Raw genomic sequence first — 25,111 nt, 5'->3', positions numbered from 1 at the left:
ACTGAAATTCCACCCTGAGCCAGACTCGGGATTACCGCCATGGAGGTTAAAAATGAATTAATTTGTGTTTTTGGTTTGTGATGCTCAGATGCCGTGTAGTTCTGCTTTAAGCTGATTTGAAAAAAAGAATAGAGGAAAGAAAATAAGCAGAGTTCACAACCAATCAGATTTTTTTTTTTTTCTATACAATAAAAAAATGTAACTCCATTTGTATGATAATTTCTTTATTTCAGTTTTCATTAATTAGCCCCAATGTTTAAAGTAGGAAGAATCTTACCAGAAGCTTTAGAACACACAGATGAAGAGGAGGAATCATTTGACTGAGATCTCTGCCTTTTACCAGGGCTCTGCTTCTCTGAATTAGACCCTGGTTCAGTGAAAAGAACAGAAAATCTATTAATATTGCTGGAGCCATATACAAAGTCATTATCCCCTTGACCTGCAGAGCAGTAAGCAATTACTTATCTAGTGCTTTGTAGATGTCATCTTTCAATAATCGCCAATTATGCATGTATCCTAACACAACATTTGGCAGAATTCATTTTAAAAACTCATAATGGATGTCATTTATGTAGAAAATGGAATATAACATCGTTAATGTCATTAGGAAATTGTGACAAATTAAATTGTCAATTTAATTGAACCTGCAATGTTCTATGGAAGTTGCGGGCACACTAGTATATGTGTGTCTTAGAAGTGGCATGAACCTGGAACAAAGTGACTGGTTCTTAATTACTGCTAATGTGACATGTTCTGTCACTTTTCAAGAAAATAGGTTTTTAAATCTATTAAGGGTGATATTAATTTATTTAATTTTCTTTGTTAACCGGGAATACTCCTCTTGGTAGGGGCAAGCAATGTATTGTACATACTATTTCCTTGGCCCCCACCATTCAAGATTTCCTTTATGCCGACAAATATTTTAAATAAAACCTCCTGTTATCCCTGAAGCAAAAAATTCAGGCTGGGAGACAGAAAGGCAGTGCTAGAAACCAATGGCGTATGCTGTATGAACATAAGCTACAAAGGAACAAGCTGATAGGAGGAGAGAGCAGAAGGATGACCTCATCATTGGTCTGCTGCTGCTACTTCACTGTCCAATCACCAGTCTCTCTATAGAGCCTTGTTTCAGGTCCATAGGCTTCTCCTGCTGCAATGAAAAAGTGATAGGGCTCCTACTCACAAAGAATGGGTTTCGAGTATGGGATATACCTTCAGACTTCGGGGATGCCTGCACAGGTTTGATAGGCTCTGGGGTGACTGGCTAGCAGTACCAGGTTTTGCACCCGTGGACTTGGTGTGGGATAGAATACTGGGCTGATCCTTCTTCTCCTTTATTTCTTACAGAGTATGGGATTATTCTCCTATTTCTGGTACCAGACTGTACAGCTCTGTAATGTTTTTTCTGCATATGCTATACGAGTACCCACTGTTCTCTGATTGTGGTATTCTGTATATGGCACAAAGACGCTCTGAAATTCCTTTATCGTCATGCATTTTGGCTGTGTATATCATGTTTGCTTGCTAAAGTTTAATAAACTGTAGTCCTGATTTTGTTTTTAAAACACCAGTCTCTCTACAAAGGTCCAACATACTCCCTGCTGATTGGAGAGCTTTAGCTCTGACACAGCAGGGGAGTACTGGACCTCTGCAGAGAAGCCACAGCTTTCACACAAAGGGCAGGGGTCCTTTTATTTTATGCACCTGTATTGTATTTAGCAGATTTAAACCAAATGTTTAGTTATGAGCTATAATGAATGTGGAAATGGTGCTGCATGAAGCATGCACAGCGTCCGTAGAAGAAGACTTGTGACAAGATGAGAGGAGTGGGCACCTGGCCTTTATTTCACAGATGATCTATACCTGCTACATATGCTGCTACGATGATAGATCAATTATAGTTGGAGAATAGCTTACCATCAGTCATCATTTCTTCATCCTCATTGTCTGTGCTGCTTAGCTTGTCTGGGTCACTGTCCATCATCATTTCCCTTCCAAGCCCTTTGTCCTGAGACATCACAGTGTCTATAAAACATGAAGCAAATCCCAGCTCTTGCTCCACTTTTGTTCTTTCCCATGTACTGAACTGGACTAGTCGGAGGTCACAGTACCTCAATGATCTGGACAAACATTGAATAAAAAAAATTCACAAAAAAGCATTATAGGACCATCCAACTTGTCCAAATCCTGTCCCAGGCTATTGGTTTTGGCTACATTGTGCTACACCCCTTTTTAAAATCTACCAAAACAGGGGCATTCGTACCTTGGCAGAGATTCTCCAAGAGGTTCCATGCCACTGCATATCAGAATACACGGAAGACCCTCTAGTTCTAGATAAGTCCGAGGCTGCCAGTCTTCATCCTCGATTTTCTGCCAGATCTATGAAATTAAAAAAGAGACTTAGTAAAAAAATAATAATAAAAAAAATACACAGATGCTAACAAAAGAACATGCTGAGAGTTAGAGGGGTGCAATGTGAACATAGAAGTGGACCGCTGCTGTTTTTTTCACTGTGCAATTACAGACTCAGGTAGGGAGGTGATCTATTTTTATATGTGCATCTTTTGGGGCTCTGCACCCATTCCTGCGAACCTACCATACAGCCAATGGGGTTGATTTACCCCTGGTGCAGTTTTCCCTAGAAACCAATCAGCTTCCAGATATTTTTTTTGGTCAAAGCTTAACCTCCCTGGCGGTATGATTCTTTCAGAAAAAAGGTGCTGAAAGCGGTACCATTATTTGCAAGGAAATTTGGCGTTTTATACTGTAGGCCTGTAATTTTTAGGAATAACTCACTTAAATTTGACCAAACAAGAGTCTTGTAGGCATCCCGGGTATGACATTTTTTTTTAAAACAAAATTATAAATTATAATATAATAAATAATTATAAATAATTATAACAAATAATAATATAATTATAATAAAAATGATTCAATAATGTAATCAACTCAAAATCACTGAAATTTGCTCAGTTGCAGAATTGTCGCTGTCAATACTTTTATTTTTTTATGACGTATTTCCCCACAAATCGCTATCGCACCATTCTGCAAGTGATTATAATTTATTATCGCTGTTTTCTAGCTGCTCTAAAACCTTTTTTGACATAAAAAGACACTTTTGGTTGCTATGGACAATCTACAGTTTGCAGGGAGAAAGAAAGGTTTTTATTATATAAAAGTACATGTAGGGCACTGGGCAGACCACTAGGGACAAAGGGGGTGTGTATTTTTTACATACAGTACTGTAATCTATAAGATTACCGTATACTGTGTGTATTGTGTTTGTTTCCGTTTTTGAATTTGGCGCCATTCTCCACTCCCGTGCGTCGTAACGTCGCAGGGAACGGAGATCGGCGGCACAGGAGGACGCTGTGTGAATCGAGCGACCCCCCGTTTGCTCACACAGCGCGGTGGCATCGCTGGATCCAGGGACAAGGTAAGTAAACACTGTCTGTGGATCCAGCGAGGCAAGCCCGAGTCTGACTCGGGGTTACCGATCGCAGCACAGAAATCTAACCCCGAGTCAGACTCGGGAACACCGCCAAGAGGGTTAATTGAACAAGTTGAAGTTAGACTTCGATTGGCTACCATGCAGAGCTGCACCAGATTTTGCACTCTCCAGTTTTAGTAAATGAACCCAAATGTGTATCCATTCAGTTAAATAAGCTGCCTACACCAGCTGCATGCTAGTATAAACAGATGACTCTTCGTACTATACATGGTTCTTCAGTCATGTAAATGAGCCCCTAATCTCAGGTCTGGGAAGACAGAAATAAAAATCTCTGGGCAAAAAAAGCAGCTCTCATTCTATAGAAATAGTTTGCTTGACGTTTAGCTTTACAGTAGATGTAAACCCAACCACTAAAATCTTACATTCTGTGATACATTTCTTTTTTTAATATATATATTTTTTTTAATTCTCCAACTATTATTAAAATATTACCTAGAGATCCTACCATGAAGTTCCTTGTTCAGGTACTTCCTGTTATGAGGTGACAATGCTCAGTCCCTAACAGCTCTCTTGTGTTATAAGCCTGTCACATGTGCTTATATTGAAGGCTATGGCTATGATAATGCACACACTGCACAGGCATAGTCAACTTTTTGGCTTGAAAACGGTTGGGCTTGGGGCGCAGAGCACTGTGCCCCAAGTCCACCCACTTGTGACACTAGCGAATTAATATTCGCTATTGTATTTCAGCTTCCCCTCCCGGCCAATCAGGACAGGTGGTGGATCAGGTTGGTCACGCCTCCTCCTCCCAGCCAATCAGGACAGGAGGTGGATCAAGTTGGCCGGGAGGAGAAGGTGAGTGCAAGGAGACCGTCACTGTGGATGGGCTAAGTATGGGGGAGGGTTGGGCCGTCACTGTGGAGGGGCCGAGTGTGGGGGGGCATCACCATGGAGGGGTCAGTGCTGGGCACCATCACCGTGGAAGGGCTAAGTCCTGGCGGACCTGGGGAGGTTTGTTTGCCGCCCCCCAAAAGAAATTAGCACCAGCGGCTACTGAAACTCACACAATGTAATGACAAGCAGCTAATGAAAAAAAAATGACAATTGTTAATGATGTGCAATGCTAAAGCTACTAAAAGTCATCCACTTAGGGTTTACACCTATTTTACATAAAACTGGAGCACCCAGAATCTGGTGCAGCTGTGCATTGTAGCCAATAATCTTATAACGTCAGTTTGTTCAATTAAAGCGGGGGTTCCGCGGTCCGGATGTTTTTTTTTTTGGTTCCTTAAACTCTTGTTATGTTAAAAAAAATGACTCACTTCTTTTATGTCTCTATTGCGCCGCAAACTCCGTTGGCATAAAATCTGACTTTATAAAATGCTCTTCATGCCGTTTCCATTTTGCTTGTGGGCAGCGTGAAGCCCACAAGCAAATGTTTCTGGGAATTCGATCTCCCATCATCACGTGACCTGCTTCATGGGTCACGTGATGACTAAAATCCCGCGATATTTCGTCAATCTGTCTTATCACTCGTCTCCTGGGAAGCGTGACGCTGTGCTCCCAGGAGACATAGGGGCGCTTGGAATGTAATGACACGCCCAGTCCCGCAGGAGGGATACCCGGAAGTGCCTTGAATTGTCTCCTGAATCAAGGTATTTGAATAATTAAAAAAATTATCGATAGCGGACTTTCCATGTATGTATTGTGCCGGTCTTAATAAGCTGCAGTTTGTATTGAGGGTGAACCTCCGCTTTAAGCTTTGACAAAAAATTTTTTTAAGCTAATTGAATTCTACACAGTTGCACCAGATTTTGCACACTCTGGTTTTATTAAATAGCCCCCATTGTGTGTCAAAGTGCAAACTCTCTTATATATATCACACTACTTGATCACACTAAGGGCTCTTTCACACGGGGCTGTCCGTGTGCGGGCTCCGCTTTACTCAGCGGGGATCGCCCCGTCAATCCCCGCTGAGCAGGCAGATGACAGGTCTGTCTCTGCACACTGTGCAGGGACCGACTTGTCAGAGAGCCACACTCCCCTATGGGGGATCGGATGACGACGGACCGTAGAGTCCGTTGTCATCCGATCTGATCCACCAGATGGATGGAAAAGTAGGGTTTTCCTCCATCACACTTTGACAAATCAGAGCGGGTCGGATCTCAGCGGGCATGTCACAGCTGACATCCATGGCTCCATAGAGGTGCACGGAGCGCCCGTTCAGGTCCGCCTAAAAAACTGACAGGCGGACCTAAACGTCCGCCCATGTGAAGGGGCCCTTAGGCACACAGTACAGTATTCTATTGATGCTTTTTTCTCCTACAGGAGTTAAGAGCAGCAAACACTTGGTAAAAAGCTGTGCATTTGTATGCGCAATCCCATGCCTGGCATTTGTATTGCCCAGAATTCTGGCTATTAAAATGCATTAACCTGTAAATGCAGAAATGGGCCTAAACACTACTAGCATTAACAAACGTTTATGCGCATTTAGGCGCTTTGATCATTTTTTATGTGCAAAAGCTTCTCTACTGAACGCTCAAGTAATGGGTTTTGTTTTTTTGTCTCTAAACGCCCCTTTCTCTAAACTTCAGTCTCTATACTCCAATGAGTGCATGGACACATAGGTTAACATGGAGGGGCGATTAGAGGCAGAAAAAGTGTGAGAGGGTTATATCTTTTACCTTTTATTTAGATACATTCTACCATAGTACACATGTATTGTCTTTTAATTGCTATCACTCTGCAAGTGATATTAGCTTGTGTGTAAATTTTATTCTGATTTTGGATACACTTAGAAATATCAGATAAGTTATGTCTTTCTAAAACTGACCATACTCAGTTTTTATAACCTTTTATTATAAGTGCGATTTTTATCCCTCTTATTTAGTGGCTGCCCCTGAACCCCCTCCAAAAGTTATTTTTATTAGTATTATTATAATACAGGATTTATATGGCCCCACCAGTCTGCACAGTTATTTACAACATGAGGGCAGACAGTACAGTTGCAATACAATTTAATACAGAAGGAATTTATAGCGTCTTGCCCAAAATATACTCTGTATTATTAACGTGGCCCTTAAGCCCCGTACACACTATCAGACCTTGTTCCGACCAAAATCACATCGGAATTCCGACGGAATTCCATCGGAGTAAAAAAGAACATGTTCTCTATTTAAACTCAGATGGAATTCATCGGAATTTCCAATGAAAATAATCTGATGGGGCATACACACGGTCGGAATTTCCAACGGAAAAACTCAGACGGACTTTTTCCATCGGAAATTCCGATCGTGTGTACGGGGCATAAGAGGTTATTTACAGGGGTAATACTAGTATACGCATCCCTTGACTATATCTCATTTTTTATTCACCCTCAAATTTTGTTTGCCTATAAAGCTGATACCTAGAATTAGGCAATGCTGTTAAAGCGGAATTCCAGATATGGATTTTAATGCTAGCTATATTTCATAGCTACATTGGTCCAGCTCCAACCAATGTAATTAGGTATATGTGATAATACCTGCGGGACTGCTGTGGAAGCAGAGAATCGCTGAAATAGCCACCGTTGATACAGTGATTGCTGCTGTCTTCTGGGTCTCAAATTCTCTGACTGGATGAGGTGGAGATCAAGCCATCAGCGCCCTGTCTCACCACTTATTTCAATCAGAGAACACCTTGCATTTGTTGAAAAATATGCAAGGCATTCTGTCCAGGAGCTGGAAGACAGTACTGATCACTTTAGCAGCATCGACTACTACAGTGAGGCCTCGTACACACGACCGAGTTTCTTGGCAAAAACCAGCAAGAAACTTGCTGGAAGCTATTTTTTTGCAGAGGAAATCGGTCGTGTGTACATTTTCGTCGAGGAAACTGTAGAGAAACTCGACGAGCCAAAAAGAAAGCATGTTCTCTATTTCCTTGACGGGAATGGAGAAAATTGGCTTGTCGAGTTTCGACGGCTTCACAAGGAACTCGACGAGCAAAACGATGTGTTTCGTGTGTACGAGGCCTGACTCTCTTAACTACATCTCTCTTAACTACAGCTTTCTTAACTACATCTTTCCATATTATTGAGTTTCTTCTGTGTTATGTTTATTTTTTGGAAAACATAAAAGGGGGTCATTGCTAAAGAAAATAAATGGGCAGCTTGCAATAGGTAAATGTACAGTACCCAAACAAACCAAGAAAATAATGCAGCGCCTCTAAATATAGAATATTACAAACTTAAAGCATGTGCTATCAACACAGCATTCATAATGTGCAAAAAGCATCTACAATATTCAAAAACCATAATAAAAATAAATAAATAAATCAGTGTGAATAAGGTGCAATGCAAAAGAGTCCAAAATATGTGATAAATATCACCTCAAAGAAAGTGTCTTCCACCAGATAATGGAAATTCTCTCCACCACACATAAGCAACAAAAATGCTTAAGGCTGCCAGAGGAAAGCAGCGACATGCGTGTACTAGCGTCCCCTAAAGACGTGCATTCGCATTCACACTGATTTATATTTTTTTATTATCATTTGTGAATATTGTGGATGCTTTTTTGCACATTATGAATGCTGTGTTGATAGCACATCCCTTTAGGTTTGTAATATTCTATATTTAAATTTTTTACAGTTTATTGAATGCTTTTTGAAAACAATACAATAAACACAAAAGAGAAATGCCACATACATTGTACAGTCATGTAAATGGAGAACCATAAATCAGAAAAGACAAGATATTAGCAAAATCTTCCAATGGGTAAGGACAAGGTCTCATACCATGAAGACCCCACAGTCAGGCCTTGTACACACGGTCGTTCCAAACCGATGAGAATGGTCCGACGAGCGATTTCCATCGGTTCACCGCTGAAGTGGCCTGATGGTCTGATGTGCGTACACACCATCGTTCCAAAAACCGATCGGGTCAGAACGCGGTGACGTCAAACACACGACGTGCTGAATAAAACGAAGTTCAATGCTTCCAAGCATGCGTTAAATTGATTCTGAGCATGCGCGGGTTTTGAACCGATGCTTTCTGTACTAACCATTGGTTTGGACCGATCGGGCAGCGGGCCATCGGTTCGATTTTAAAGCATGTTTTAAAATTTTGGACCAAAGGACAACAGACCCGATGGGCTATACACACGGTTGGTTTGGACCGATGAAACTGAACCTCAGTCCATTCTCATCGGTTTTGTCCGACCGTGTGTACGCGGCCTAAGGCCTCGTACACACGACCAAGAATCTTGTCGTAAAAGAAACATCGTATTCCTTGACGAGTTTCTTCACAGGCTTGTCGAGAATCTTGTCAAGCTTTATTTGCATACACACTTTCAAGACAACATCTCGTCGTTCTCAAACGCGGTGACGTACAACACGTACGACGACACTATAAAGGGGAAGTTCCATTCCATTGGTGCCACCCTTGGGGCTGCTTTTTCTAATCTCGTGTTACCGCGTGTTAGTAAAAGTTTGGTGAGAGACGATTTGCGCTTTTCAGTCTGTTACAGCGTGACGAATGTGCTATCTCCATTATGATTGCTACTTTTACCGAAGGTGTGCTCCCATCTCATACCTTATTCTGAGCATGAGCGCGTTTCTAAGCGTTTCTCGTCGTAAACCAGCCCGACGAGAAACACGACGAGGAAATTGAGACTCCCAACGAGAAAAAAGAGATCCACGACAGTTTTCTCGACGAAAAACATACACACGACCATTTTCCTCTGCAAAAAAAGCTCTGCCACCAATTTTCTTGATGTATTTTATCGAGGAAAACGGTTGTGTGTACGAGGCCTAAGAGTATGGAAACAGACAAATTCTAATGAGCATTTGACCCGTGTTACTAAGTGCAATACCAGAGATAGCCAGGTACGACCACTGCGTATTTATATAAAATAAATAGCCTTTTTGGGTTTCTCTCAACTCTGCTATTCTTGTTCACCAGGGCCGAGCCATAGGGGGGGGGGGGGGTATGGGAGAGAAAGAAAGGGATGGGGGGGGGGAGAAGAAAGGGAGAGGGGAAGTGGAAAATAGAATGTAAAAAATGGGGAAGGGGTGGGGACACCAACAACTGCCCCCTCCATCCATCATTACCAAGTGTATGGAGCGATGCAACGTCATAGATGACATGCAAGTATGCCTATCACGATTCTCAGTTGTGTTGGTGATGGTTGTTTTTTTAACTCTTCAATTCTTTAATATGCATTTTCTTTTCAGTTAAAAAAATATATTTTCAATCTGTTTCTAATGCTTTTTAAGGGCTACTTAAAAACTGAGCTGTAGATTTTTTTTTTTTTTTTATAAAAACTACCATTGCAGATTATGTTTCAAGTAAATGCATCTGCATTTTCTTTCAGTCTTCCTGTTTTTATGACAAAAAGAAAACAGTCCATGCACCCTAAAGATGGAGACTTTTTTGTTGGATGACCTGGCAGAGGAAATGTATTTGAAATGGAGATCTGTGGCCCAGGGCCTGTGAAAGATATGGGTAAGATAGATACCTTCAGCTGGTCTACAAAGTGCTTTCCAATAGTGAATGATGAATTGGCTTTTCCCAGAATAACCTCAAATCCATGTTGTAGACCGAGGCGTTCTCTAACATGGCAGAGACGTTCATAAGCCAAGGTGGCCAGTGGAATGCAAGGAATCCGTAAGAGAACCATCAGCCCGTGTCTGCTGGCGCACTGCTTGGGAGAATTCAGGAGGTTCTGAACAATCTCCAGGGTTTCCACCGAGGTGTAATTCTTCATCTGAGAGAAACCGCACACAGCCATCATGGCCGACGAGTAATGCTGGATGAGAAGAAATGTCCGTATCACGGCACTGTGGAGCTTGGGAAACCTACCATAAATGATTTCTGCATTAGATAATGAAATTAACAACAAACCCTTGGGATAAGGAAAGATGATGACACCAATTAAAGAAGAATTTCAATCACAATTATTGGTGCAGAGTAATCGATACCTAAACCTGCATGTTAAAATATACTTTACAGTCTACAAATCTTGTAGTCCCATTACTAGGCTCAAGCACTTGGGGGGCTCTCCAACAAAATCCTCCTCTGGCAGCTCCTGCTATTCCTATTTGTGAAGCTACACGTGAGAAAGAGCTGCAGCAAGGGGACGATATAAGCTGTAAAAAGCTTAAAGGGAACCTGTTCAGCTAAAACAAAGAAACTTCCATTGACACTTAGGGAAAAGACCCCGCTCTAGGTTTCTGGGTCACAAAAAAATCTTCTCCTCCTCAAAATGATGGCGCTGGCTCAGTATGCAAAGTAGCATATAGAAAAAAATTCAATACGGATGGCCACACTCCAACAACGATTTCTTTATTGGTTAAAAACCATACAGCAAAAGATGCAATCAACAGCTGTCATGTTTCACACCGTAACTACTGGTGCTTACTCATAGCTATGAGTAAGCACCAGTAGTTACGGTGTAAAACATGTCAGCTGTTGATTGCATCTTTTGCTGTATGGTTTTTAACCAATAAAGAAATCGTTGTTCGGAGTGTGGCCATCTCGATTGAATTATTTTCTATATTGCATTGACACCTAGTTTTCAACAGTGCAACCTCCTTGCTTTATTGTTTACCAAATTGATGGAGTATACACGCATTAAAGTTGGGATTCCTGAGCAGCATACTTTTTTTCCAGTCAATTTCTAAACACTAGTGCTTTATTTAAGGGTCACTAGTTCTGCTTTAGGAACAAATCAACCTGTCTCTAGGCATTGCACTCTACAGAGGGCCCCTGCTCTCTGTGTGAGCGATATGCTACCTGCCAAGTCACAGCTGTTGTGCAAACAGCAGGGAGTGTGAACATTGCTGATTTCACAACTTTAGCACTGCCTTAATGGGGAGCGTGTCAGATCACTCCAAGTAGACCTCTCTGCAGCTAAAGGCTGGTACACACGATCGGATTTTCAATAGGAATTGTGTGATGGCAGGCTGTTGTCGGAAAATCCGACTGTTTGTATGCTCCGTCGGACAGTTTTTGTCGGATTTTCCGCCAACGAATGTTGGATAGCATGCTTTAAAATTTTCTGTCAACAAATGTGTGCTGTCGGATTATCCGATCGTGTGTACACAAGTCCTTTGGACAAAACTCCAAAGTACAAATGCATTCTCAGAAGCAATGCCAACCATAACACAACATTAGCAGAAGTTGCCTAAAGGGTGGTGCTAAAGAGTTGAAAAACCACGTAGTTTTTTGTTTGTTGGCCAACAATTAGGTGTCTTTTATATGCAAGACAAGTTTTTGGCAAAGTCCTATGCTTTGTCCGCAGAAAATCTGATCATGTGTACCAGGCTTAAGTTTTCAGGACAGGCTGATTTGTTCCTAAAGCAGCACCAGCAGCAATAATCTTAATAGCTAAAGAGAAAAAAAAAATGACACGCAACATGGATAACATATACGTTTTTGTAATTTTTGTATAGGTCAGCGTGAAAATATAGCATATTTCTGTTAATGTGACAAAAATCTAGGCTTTGACTTCAGAGGAAAGAATCTGACCTTTTTCCTAATGCCATCACAATGCCTTCAAAGGAGTTGTCATGGCGCAGTAGAGGAAGACTGTGTCCTGACAGTGTGGATTCAATGTACTGGGACAGACCAAAGTATTTCCTTTTTTCATTGTACAGATCCATTCCCTGCAGGAATACATAGTGAAACATTAATCTCAGAACATGTACATATTATATACCAAGATATACTGTAGACATGGTCATTCCCTGTAGCTATTTTTACTTCCTACAATTACAAACATATCTTTGCTACACATACTTATAGATAGATTCCAGCCATTTGTGCCCTACTATTCCTATAGACTTCAGTGTAAAAGAAATACTCTCATAGTACCCATTCACACCTGTCCACTTACCATTACTACAATGCAATAGTGTAAATGGGCCCTAGGACATTTGTCAATGCAAAAAGGGTCCCCATTGGAAGATCCCCCCCCCCCCCCCATCTATTCCTTTTACAGTGACCGTTTTGACAGTTCAGCAAGAACTGGCTGAGATTCAAACCATGTATGGACAGGCTAAAGTTAGTTGAGCAATCAATTTTGATTATAATTGCATATCCCTGGTCTATAGTTATAGTTAATATTGTATAGTGTATGGTCACCTTAAGCCTCGTACACACGATCAGTCCATCCGATGAAACGGTCTGAAGGACAGTTGTCTTAGTTTAACTGATGAAGCTGACTGATGGTCCGTCACGCGTACACACCATAGGTTAAATAACCGATCGTGTCAGAACGCGGTGACGTAAAACATGACGACGTGCTGTAAAAAACGAAGTTCAATGCTTCCAAGCATGCGTCAACTTGATTTTTAACCGATGGTTTTGCATACTAACAATCGGTTAGCAATCCATCGGTTAAATTTTAAAGCAAGTTTGCTTTTTTTTTTTTAACCGAAGGTTAAATAACCTATGGCGCCCACACACGATCGGTTTGGACTGATGAAAACGGTCCATCAGACCGTTTTCATCGGTTTACCTATCGTGTGTATGAGCCTTTAATGTTGACACAAAAACCTGACATATTCTAACCCTTCACCAACATCCAAAAATTAAGCCATAGATTAATCAAACTTTGATCCTTGTGTGGCCATCCCGGTTTAACAGACGTTGATCATTAGGACAAGCTGGAAAACTTTTTTTCGATCAGTGACTGCAGCCAAACAGCTGCTGAGCAGTGTATTCTGACAGTGGAGTTCCCGCTGTCAAAATACAATAGGACAGCGGGGTGGATTCCCGCATCTACCTTGAAAGCGTGGATTGGGGAATCTGTTTGTTTAAAAAGAAACACTGTATTTATGTCCAGCCTAAAATTTGGTTCACCCGACTTACAGCACGACTTTGTAAGGCAACTTCAGCGTGACTTGGAGCAACTTACAACAGGACTTAAAGTTGCCTCCAGGACAGATGACTTTGGCTGTGGCCAATCACAGCTCTGTGGGAGGGAGGGGTTTGCCTGGGTAAACCATTTTCTCTTCCTGTAAAGTTGCTTCAGTTAAGACAGTGATCTGACTTTGGAGGCGACTTCCATTGAAATCAATGGCCCAGATTCAAGTAGAATCGCGCAATATTTGCGTGGGCAAAGAGCAAATTTTTTTCTCTGCGCCCACGCAAATATTGCGCTTTGCCCGCGATTCACGGAGCAGTTGCTCCGTAAATTGCGCGGGCAATATGCTAAGCAGCCGGGCGCAAGGCTGCCTAATGTAAATGATCCCGCCGGGGGCGGGAATCATTTAAATTAGGCGCGCTCCCGCGCCGAGCGAACAGCGCATGCTCCGTCGGGAAACTTTCCCGACGTGCATTGCGGCAAATGACGTCGCAAGGACGTCATTTGCTTGTAAGTGAACGTGAATGGCGTCCAGCGCCATTCACGGTTCACTTACGTAAACAACGTTAAATTTGAACGTCGCGAGCGGGAGGCGCAGCTATACTTTAGCATTGGCTGCGCCTGCTATTAGCAGGAGCAACCTTATGCTAAAGGCGCCGTACGGAAACTCCGTACCTTGCGTAGGCAGGGCCCGCGCAACTTTTGTGAATCGGTGGTAGTATGCAATTTGCATACTACACGCCGATCACAAAGGCCGCGCCCCCTAGCGGCCAACGCAAGAATGCAGCCTGGGATGTGAAGGCATAAGGAGGCTTATGTTTATCACATCCTAGGCTGCATTCGGTGTAACGAGGTTCCTGAATCAGGAGCACTCGTTACACCGGAGCAAGTAAGCACTTGCGCCGCGCAACTATGGTTGCGCGGGCGCAAGTGCTTCTTGAATCTGGGCCAATGAGTACAAGTTGTCTAGAAGTTGCCTTGAAGTAGTACAGGAACCTTTTCTGAAGTCGGAGCGACATCAGTAGTGTACATAAGACGGCTCCTATTCACGTCACTACAATTTCTCATGTCGGGTGACTTGGGGCCTCCTCTGAGATTACTGCTGTGCTGTGTCTCTCTTGTAAATGTTCTGAGAGGTAGCTCCAAGCCAATTACTGCAGTGCAACACCGGGACTTAAAAAAAATAAACTTCTTTAATCTGCTACTGACACATCTTGTGACACCATGGTAAATTATCCAGATTCTAATGCAATTTGTAATTCACAGTTTTTTGTACTTTTTTTTATCTTTTATCAAACTTCTTTTTGGGCATTTTTTTTATTTATATCTTTGCATTAGAAATATATCTGCTGCTCTGAATATTTGTTTCTCTTGCAGCATTTCATTGCTGCATCACCAGGACTAAAACACAAGAAAGCTCCTATTGATTCAGCTGTGCAGCTACAGTATGATAAATGGAGACTTTTTTTTGTAAATGTTTCACATGGGTTTGACTGTTGCTATCGGAAGCCCATAATATGGGGCTTTAAAACGGAATTCTGGGCATATACAAAAGACACAAATTGATGCATCATTGTACACATCAATACAAAATTAAATAATATGTTTTGCAATGTGAGCAATGTAAGTAACTGATTTTGACGTGGTATCAATCTCCTGTAGTCCCTGCACAGCCGAAAAAGGAGACGAAGTAGCAGCACACTAACCAACCAAAGTTGTGTGGTACTGCTGCTGCTTCCATCTCTGTACTGTCTAGTCGCAGGCACCTGTAAAGCACACTAGAAGTTTTTTTTCCTTCAACCAAGCAGGCTGAAAAAAAAAATAAAAAAAATAGAGAGATCACTGCTAACTCAAGCAAAGTTAGTGTGGAGATTTTCCCCAGTGTGCTATTGTATTTTGACAGGCCCCCCACCCCCCCTTCCATCAGAACACACCTACCATATGCTGGTCAGGCATGCCCGTTTGATGGAAGCTGGTTGTGAGACCAGCTTCTGTAGAATAGACAGTTGTAAACATGGGCGGAAAATCAGCCAACTCCTGCCGAACCGACCTATTTTGGACAATTTTTGGCCGAAGTGTACAAGGCTTCAAGTGTCAGGTTATTGCAGGAAAATCAGGTCTCCTGAGCTGTAAACATCTCAGACCTGGATGGACAGAAATGCAAATCCTTTGGCAGGTAAAACAACTCTTGTATATATTTAATCTGTGTATTTGTTTGCCTGAAGTTCATCTTTAACACATACTATGTGTGCCTTTACTACAATTTTTTCATTGTTTTGTATTAAAATAAAGAAAACCACACCTTATCTCTTGTTCCATACTAACAACCACATACTGTAATGCAGTCACTGGTGGTACTATCACCATAGCGCCCCCTACTGCAATGGGACCTGAACTGGTCAAGGACCCGGGCATGATGAGTGGTGGGTGCCTTTGTAGTTAATTCATTTCCCATTTAGACCTCCATCAGGTCTGAATGGGAAGTGATTCTAGTCCTAGAGTAATGTCAAGGAACAAGGGCTTCTGTACAATAAAATAGTCCCCACACCTCTAACAAACCTACACATGTGGAAAGAACTACATCATCATAGCAATCAGTGGTAGGGTAGATACAGCTAAAAGACACCTAAGGGTGACTCCAACTAATCTTAAAGCATGGAGACAGTTTATAGGTGTCTGGCTTGCGTGTTAGATGATTTTCATATTAGTCACTCTCCTGAAGTAAGACAAAATAGGTAATACATTAGATGTAAACAGCTCTATCATTAGAAAATGTCAGAAATGTTCCCATATTGCCTGCACTCATCACTTTACCCACCCCATTTCGAAACAGAAATTTATGATGGACACATCCCAGTGCTTTTATAAACAATACCTACATGGCTATGAGAGGACGGCCAATGGATCTCGTTGTACGGACTGATATGGGTGTTCTGGGTCTGCAGAGAGTAGGGGCAGGAAGTTACATGAAGAATCAGAATGTTGGGAGAATCTCTGACTTCCCTGCAGTTCAGCAGCCGGTCCACCAGCCCGAAGGAGGACTCATTCTGAGGGTATGGACTGTATAAAGAGCTGCACAGGAAAAGACATGAAGGGGTTACAGTGAGATGTAATGACCATTGATTGAGAGGAAGTGTAGACACACGTTTACTGCATATCATTCTAATGTGGGAGGCAGGCTGCAGAGCATTTCCCACTAATGCATGTATGTCATTGTGACAAAGAACGTGACTTGTACCTTAAAGGTTCACTTAGTAATGACAGGTCAGACAGTGAAGTGGCTTTTGGATAAGTGAGCACACTAGACTTCTGATTGGTAGTGTCATTGTTTCCTGACCATCAATACAAAGCATTTATTATAGAGGGAAAAAAAACATATGCTTATGTTACTGCTTATTTCTACCCTCGTACTGTACCTGTATCTGCTGCGTCGTCAAGACTGACTGGTATGTTACTAAAAATGTCAGTACATAACAGGTGACTAAGCTATTAAAGTATCATAGGTGATATAGCTCAAGAAGGGCATATGCTGTAACTGATATGTGCCCATCCAATGACCGCAACTGTGGATACAATTAGTTAATTAACTCCTTTACAACAGTAATACTTATTAATAAAGGGGCAGAAATTAAGGACCATCTACTGCATATATATACGTTGCCATTTTGGGCTAGGGAGCTCTTCATCGACACTGTGATCAAGCTGTAAAAGACAGCTCATGATCAACTACTGACAATTTGGACCTAGTAGGAAGGGCTTACGTTGATGTCAGCTCTGTGCAGCCAATTACGATAAGTGTGGACGGGAAGACCCATTGGAAGCAATGTGAGTCTGATAGTTCCCACAGCTATTAACAGCCATTGACATGTCACGGTCTGCATTCAGGGACGATCATCCACAGGTTATCGCTGTATGAGCAATTACATACGAACTTTGAAAAAGTCACGTGTCCAGTGAAGTAACGCGTAAGGAGGAGCCATCTACCTCAGTGCTGTGTGAAGCACGGACAGCTAAGTGAGGAGTTTTATCTATGCAACTGACCTTCCTATATGCAATATTATTGCCGGGCATGTGTGAGTGCAACTGTGGTATATCACATTTATGTCCCTCCCAGTCTATTTTATCTGTGCAATGAGTTTGTCATTCTTTTCTTTTTAAGCTACACGTGTATAGCACTTTATTTATTACTACCTTTAGTATATATTTACTGAACTATTATCACTTTGGCAGTATATATTGGATCGCTGTGCAATAATTTTAAGGTTGATGATATCGCTTTATTAACCCTTATTTCAATTACATACGAACGTCACCACACCTATTCGCATTGGTTCCCACTGGGTCTCCCATGGGTGATCACAAAATGCCTCATTCGCAAGTGTGAACGGGGCCAAAAAAAAAATTAAATCTAATTATGCTTCTTTACAAAACATTAGAAAGTCCTTATCTGAAATATACAGTTTCGTTTTTTGGGCACCAGTTCACAAAAAGGATATCGGGGAACTGGAGAAAGTGCAGAGAAGGGCAACCAAACTGATAAGATGCATGGAGGAGCTCAGCTATGAGGAAAGATTAGAGGAACTGAATTTATTCTCTCTTGAGAAGAGGTGATTAACAGGGGATATGATCATCAGGTATAAATACATAAATCTATACAGTGAATGTAGTGCAAAGTTATTCACTGGCAAAGGGCACTTTTTTTATGGAAAAGCTTATTTACAGAAACAGCTGTTAAAATGTGTAATAAAGTTCCACAGAAGCTAGTTCTCTGTAAAGTGTATCAATAAAGGCTGTATGGGTTTCCAAAGCCTGATTCACACCTATGAAGATTGCAGGTGCATTTTTAATTTTTCAATACACGCTTTTGATCCATTGAAGTCTATGGAACTAAAAACCAAAAAAAGTCCCTGGCCCTTAACATAAAATGCACAGATGTGAACTTCATCCATAGGAAACCATGTTAAATGGACTGTAGTGTGTTTTTGCAATACTGAAAACGCACTAAAAAATGCATAGGTGTGAACCAGGCCTAATTGCACAGGATATAACTGAATGTTAATATCTATATAAAAAAAAACACAGTAGATGAGCCTTTCTCAACCATGTTTCAATGGAACCCTAAGGCCCCCTACACACGGTCGGTTTGGTCCGATGAGAATGAACCGAAGTTCATTTTCATCGGACCAAACCGACCGTGTGTATAGGCTATCGGTCTGTTTTCCTTCGGTCCAAAATTTTAAAACATGCTTCAAAACCGAACCGATGGACCGCTGCCCCATCGGACCAAACCGATGGTTAGTACAGAAAAGCATTGGTTCAAAACCCGCGCATGCTCAGAATCAAGTCGACGCATGCTTGGAAGCATTAAACTTCATTTTATTCAGCACGTTGTGTGTTTTACGTCACCGCGTTCTGACCCGATCGGATTTTGAACTGATGGTTTGTACACACATCAGACCATCAGGCCACTTCAGCGGTGAACCGATGAAAACGGTCCGTCGGACCATTCTCATCGGTTTTGTCAGACCGTGTGTGTACGGGGCCTTAGGTTCCTCTAGAGCAGGGTTTCTCAACTAGAGGTTGTTAGAGGTTCCTTGAGCAATAAACAAGTGTTGCCTCTCAGATAAGTTCCCACTGACACCATTGATCTTATTAGTTATCTGTAAGGGGGTAATTCTTCCTAATGATCCCAAATGTAAATAGCATTCTTCCCACTGACTGTCACTCTATTAACAAGTTGTAGCTATAGTAATTTTAAGCAGGGGTTTCCTAAGACCGAAAAGTTATTTCAAGGGGTCTTCCGTTGAAAAGCTTTTCCGTGAGCAATGAGCAATTTCTGTCTTTCATATAAAATATTTAACTATTGACATGAATGACCTTTAGATATTTGTAAGGGGGATTCTTCTCACTGACCACTAGTGTAAGCAGGGCCGCCTTTAATGTTGAATGGACCCTGGGCAAAACAAATCTTGGGGCCCCCCCATGCAATTTTGCTCTCCATCTGCTTTGAGACATCCAATAAATATCAGCTAGACTTAAAATCAGTTTACTGTATCAGATCAGGCAGTGAATGCGATTGGTTGCCAGAGGTTACAGCATATCATTAACACTTACTGACTGGTTTCTAGAGGTTACAGCACACATTACGGCTCACTGATTAGTTGCTAGAGGTTACAGCACATGATTTCTTCTTGTTGGTTGGTTGCTAGAGGTAATACTGCTCACTGATTGGTTGCTAGAGGTTACAGCACATCATCTCTTCATTGCAGAGGGGCATGATATACATATGAATTCAGCCTTTATTTACATGTGAATGCCACCACTATTTACATATGAATGCTCCAATTATTTACATATGAATGCTGGTTATTTACATGTAAACACAGGGTCTGCAGGTGAGTCATCTGTACACAACAATAGGGCAGAGCTGGGCAGCATTAGTAGCAGCACTTCACACTGAGATATCAGGACACAGCAAAGGACTAAAACTTCAAGGGACAAGGACATTTAAACTGGAAAAGTTGGCAAGTATGAGGCAGCTGCTTTGGGCCCCACAACAATGACAGGGCCCAGGGCAGCAGCCCCTTTTGCCCTGCCTTAAAGACGGGCCCTGAGTGTAAGAAGCATTCATCCAATCATGCTAATAATGTACAATGAGTTGTGGATGTAGTAACTATTGTCAGGAGTTCCTTGAGGCCTGAAAATGTGTTTACCAGATGGCTCTGGCCAGCAAGTGACCATAATGCATGAAGTAACTATATAACAGATAGACTGGCAAGCTTTGAAAACAATAATGGATTGATCAAGCATCTCCTAATATGCAAATGAAGAATACCTGGTGAGATCCCAGTGAGCGTGGTCATGAAGCAAGATAAACAGTGTGTGCGGATTCTGCATGGCTTTTTGTAGAAAAGATTTAAATTTACTGGGAGCCTCTGTATCCAACTTTATGACGTACTGCTCCAAACAACTCTTAGTGAGCTGCTTCCCCTCAATGCCAATTTCTGCGAGAACACCTGTATACAAAAAGACACAAAATTATTCAAATACAATGCAGTATATTCTTCCAGGCTGGTCCCTGTTGCTTAACCACTTCCATACCAGGAACTTACGCACCTTCCTGCCCAAGCCAATTTTCAGCTTTCAGCACTGTCGCACCTTGAATGACAATTGCGCGGTCATGCTACACTGTACCCACATTTTTTTTTATCATTTTGTTCCCACAAATAGAGCTTTCTTTTGGTGGTATTTGATCACCTCTGCGACTTTTATTTTTTGCGCAACAACTAAAAAAAGACCAAAAATTTAGTAAAAAATTATGTTTTTATTTTTTTCTGTAAATTTTTTCAAATTTTTTCAATTATGGGCACCGATGAGGTGGCTCTGATGGGCACCGATGAGGCGGCACTGATGGGCACGGATAGGCGGCACTGATGGACACTGATAGGCGGCACTGATGGGCACTGATAGGCGGCACTGATGGGCACTGATAGGCGGCGCTGATGGACACTAATAGGCGGCGCTGGTATGCGACACTGATGGGCACTCCTAGGCGGCACTGATGGGCATTTCTAGGCGCACTGATGGGCACTTATGGGTGGCACTTATGGGCACATATGGGTGGCACAGATGGGCACTGGGCATGGATGGGCACTGAGAGGTGTCACTGATGGACACTGAGGGGTGACACTGATGGACACTGTGGGTGGCACTTGTTTGTTTACTATTTTGCCAATCAGTGCCCGTTGCCAGTCAGTGCCCATTTGTGGGCACTGATTGGCATCTATTGTGCCTATTTTTTTACAAGTGGATGGCCATGGAGGATGTACCTGGCCATCCGCATGTTGCCCTCTTTCCCTGGTGGTCCTGGTGGATTCCCTGTGGTTTAGTGTGGGCATCCGAGGGGGGGGCTGCGCTGATAAACAATCAGCGCGAACCCCTCCTGTCAGGAGAGCCGCCGATCGGCTCTCCTCTACTCGCGTCTATCAGACGCGAGTGAGGAAGAGCCGATCCACGGCTCTTCCTGTTTACATCGTGATCAGCTGTGATTGGACATAGCTGATCACGTGGTAAAGAGCCTCCGCCGGAGGCTCTTTACCAAGATCAGAGATGCAGGGTGTCAGACTTGCGCAGTGTATTACTTTGCTATGATAGATAATGGAGGTCAGCAATGGCATCCCATATTCTCCTATGACTTGTTTCTTTTATGGAGTAATAAAGCATAAGTAATATATGTAAACTGTCTTACAAAATAATGCAAAACTGATAATTTAATGTGAATAAAACCTATAGTAAATTGAAAACATGATTTGCAGATACAAATTACAATTACATTCCTTATGCTTTAGTGATTAAACTATTTTCTACGTGATAACGGGCATTCATATTTCTGTGTTTTGGAGTGTTGCGAGTGTAATTAAAATAAAACATGAAAACACACCTTCCATGGGGATAAATGGTAAAACGTGCTAAAAAATGCACCACACCTGTCAAGTAAGGGAGTAAATGCAGTTATATTGTAATAATTGCCTAAAAGTAATTTTAAACAAGCTTGCTTGCTTGCCATGTCATAATTCTGTTTACTGTATTTCTTAAACAAGTTTGTAATTTTTCCTTCTAGAGGTAATCTGCATATCTGACAATGTAAACCATGTTAACATTAGAACATCCAGCACATCTAATAAGATTAGGAGTGCCAGATTGAGCTTGGATTCGTAATGGGGGGGGGGGGGGGGCTAAGAATCAGTTGCCCACAGAAATGTAGGCTTGGGATGAAGTTTCCCAAGAAAATCCACGTACCACCAACTACACTATTTTATACCTGGCATTCTCAAACAATGGCAGAATTTAAAAAAAAGAAGCACTGGGCAGGTAAGATGAATCTCCTATACATGTGTTTTAATGAATTTTGACTTTGGTTGCAGAAAGACTTGAATTCAGAAATCCTTTTCAGTGACAGAAGTCTGACTATTTCTTACCTGAATTCCACACTTGGGAGAGTGTTTGCTGATAAGTGACTTCAGATGGAGGGACACAAATTAGAAATTCAACTTTCTCAAAGGAGCCCAGGTCCAGGTTCTGGGTGCTGGAGTCCGCAATGGAGCACACATGAGACAACAGCTTCTGTGCCACAGCCAGTTGGGAGGGACGAAGTTGATGCCACTCCAAATTATAACCTGCAATTAAGATTTTTTTATTTATTTTTTAACAAGAAAAAGAACATTTACTTGCTGTAATACAGCACATTGTATGATTTTTAGAGAAGGGCTGTAATTTAACTGCTTTGGACCACCATGCAGAATGGAAACTAGCGATTCACAATATCTACTTTTTACTAATACACATAGGATAGGGTTGGTGCTTGTACCAGCAATTATGTGACGATCATCAGTTACAACAGTCGGGGGAATTGGCAGAGGGAGAGTTTAAGATCCGGTTCACACTGGGGCGACCTGGGATCCGACTTCAAGTCGCCCCAAGTTGCCCCAAGTCGCGCGGTCGAGAAAATGAATGGAAGGGAATGGGAGCCGTCTTAATGTACACTACTGAAGTCGCTCCAACTTCAGAAAAGGTTCCTGTACTACTTCAATCCGACTTCTAGGCAACTTGTAGGCAACTTGTAGGCAACTTGTACCCATTGATTTCAATGGAAGTCGCCTCAGAAGTCTGATCACTGTCTTTACTGAAGCAACAATACAGGAAGATAACATACATTTCTCAGGCAAACCCCTCCCTCCCCTCCCTCCCACAGAGCTGATTGTTGTTTGATTGGCCACTGGAAAGCCTCCTGTCCTGGAGGGGACTTGAAGTTGCCTTGTACTGTCCTGGAGGCAACTTGAAATTGCCTTGTACTGTCCTGGAGGCGACTTGAAGTTGCCTTGTACTGTCCTGGAGGCGACTTGAAGTTGCCTTGTACTGTCCTGGAGGCGACTTGAAATTGCCTTGTACTGTCCTGGAGGCGACTTGAAGTTGCCTTGTACTGTCCTGGAGGCGACTTGAAGTTGCCTTATACTGTCCTGGAGGCGACTTGAAGTTGCCTTGTACTGTCCTGGAGGCGACTTGAAGTTGCCTTGTACTGTCCTGGAGGCGACTTGAAGTTGCCTTGTACTGTCCTGGAGGCGACTTGAAGTTGCCTTGTACTGTCCTGGAGGCAACTTGAAGTTGCCTTGTACTGTCCTGGAGGCAACTTGAAGTTACCTTGTAAGTTGCCTGATGATTCATACTCAAGTCGTGTCCAAGTTGCCTCCCAAAGTCATGCTAGAAGTTGTGTTGCCCTTGTGTGAATGGGCTCAAACAAATAACTAAAAAAGTAAATTCAGTCTGTAACAAAAGCACTTTGAAGGCAACCCAGTGCAGATGAGAAGTAAATCTTGGTCAACTGGGGGAGAAAGCATAGAAAGGCGCCACTCTAAGTGTAGTAAGTAAGGTGTATTTTAATGAGCGCACAGAGCGTACATACTCACAACAGTAAGGATAAAAACAGGCATATCAGGCATATGGTGTCAGATCATCCGGTGAAGAAATTCCATTTGATGGCTGCAAGCTGTGGAGTAGAGCTGGTTGCGCCAGTGTTTGCCGACGCTTCCTGGACCTCAATCCCGCAGGAAGACAAAAAGGATGGCAGTACTGGGTAATCGGCGGGCCGTGTAGATGACGACACTTCCGGGTTAGGTAGAGGCCTGAAAAAGGAGTGCATGCTCCGCAAACACGTTGCCTATTTGTCCACCATCTAACCCGGAAATGTCGTCATCTACACAGATGGAATTTCTTCACCGGATGATCTGACACCATATGCCTGATATGCCTGTTTTTATCCTTACTCTTGTGAGTATGTACGCTCTGTGCGCTCATTAAAATACACCTTACTTAATACACTTAGAGTGGTGCTTTCTGTGCTTTCTACTTCTTACTAACAAAGGCTTTAGGCCCATGCACACAGACGCCTGGTATTATATGGTGTACAATTCAGAGGTATTTCCCCTCCCAGAAGCCAAAGGTGCTGTGTACAGCAATTCAAAGAAATCTATATCTGTATGGCAGATATACACTGGTACTTACATAAACACATGACCCTGGACACACTGGAATTTATTTACTAAAACTGAAGAGTGCAAAATCTGTCAGCCTGTAAAAGCACTATCCATTGAAGTGAATGAAGTCTAAGGCACACATTTGTTTAGCAAATCACAATATACAGAAGCTTCAGGATTAAAGCTGGGCTTTGATGGGCACAGTGAGGTTCAGAGAGGGGGTTTACAGATAAATATGACATTATCCAAAAGCACGGGGCAGGATTAGTCAGAAAAGTCAAAAAAGGATTCGTCATTTAAAGTAAGTGAAAAAACTTTATTAACCACTTTGTGTCTCCAGGGACATTTTCAATTTTTTCACACAAAGCAGCATTTTCTTGCTAGAAAATGACTTAGAACCCCCAAACAATTACAGGGCCCTGGTGGGCGTTGATAATTTTTATATGCTGCAAGATATTTGCACAGCAGGAAAACATAAAATATGAGGTTGTGTTGAGTAAATATTGTTGATACCAAACATGTTCAAGACTTAAAATTGCGTGCACCCGTGAAATGGCGAAAAATTATGGTGACCAACATTTTTCATAGGTGACACTTCTAAAGCCTTTACAGGTTATCAGTTTACAGTTGACTATGAATTTTGAGTCTAAAATTATTGCTCTCACACTGACATTTGCAGTGATACCTCACATTGCAAAAACTGTTTACATAAACATGCATTTGCAGTTGTATGTATGCATGTGGGTCGATGGGGTGCTTGTGAATTTGTTAAAATTCGTTTTTAG

General features: G+C 42.1%; 1 protein-coding gene across 1 annotated transcript in view; it reads right to left on the bottom strand.

Moving 5' to 3' along the window:
• The window catches only part of GREB1 (growth regulating estrogen receptor binding 1), a 213,598-nt gene that overhangs the window by 70,450 nt on the left and 118,037 nt on the right, over positions 1-25,111 (bottom strand). The window contains exons 14-21 of the mRNA XM_040348569.1: positions 22,275-22,472; positions 20,132-20,312; positions 16,176-16,368; positions 11,958-12,094; positions 9,946-10,285; positions 2,264-2,379; positions 1,918-2,120; positions 278-367 (exon numbers count right to left, since the gene is read on the bottom strand). Of these exons, the coding sequence (XP_040204503.1) occupies positions 278-367; positions 1,918-2,120; positions 2,264-2,379; positions 9,946-10,285; positions 11,958-12,094; positions 16,176-16,368; positions 20,132-20,312; positions 22,275-22,472 (1,458 nt within the window). The remainder of the gene's footprint in view (positions 1-277; positions 368-1,917; positions 2,121-2,263; positions 2,380-9,945; positions 10,286-11,957; positions 12,095-16,175; positions 16,369-20,131; positions 20,313-22,274; positions 22,473-25,111) is intronic.

This window comes from Rana temporaria, chromosome 4 (genome assembly GCF_905171775.1).
Source record: "Rana temporaria chromosome 4, aRanTem1.1, whole genome shotgun sequence".
NCBI classification, from domain to species: Eukaryota; Metazoa; Chordata; class Amphibia; order Anura; family Ranidae; genus Rana; species Rana temporaria.
The sequence above is the reverse complement of the archived record's forward strand: the minus strand, read 5'-3'. Positions and strand labels throughout refer to the sequence as shown.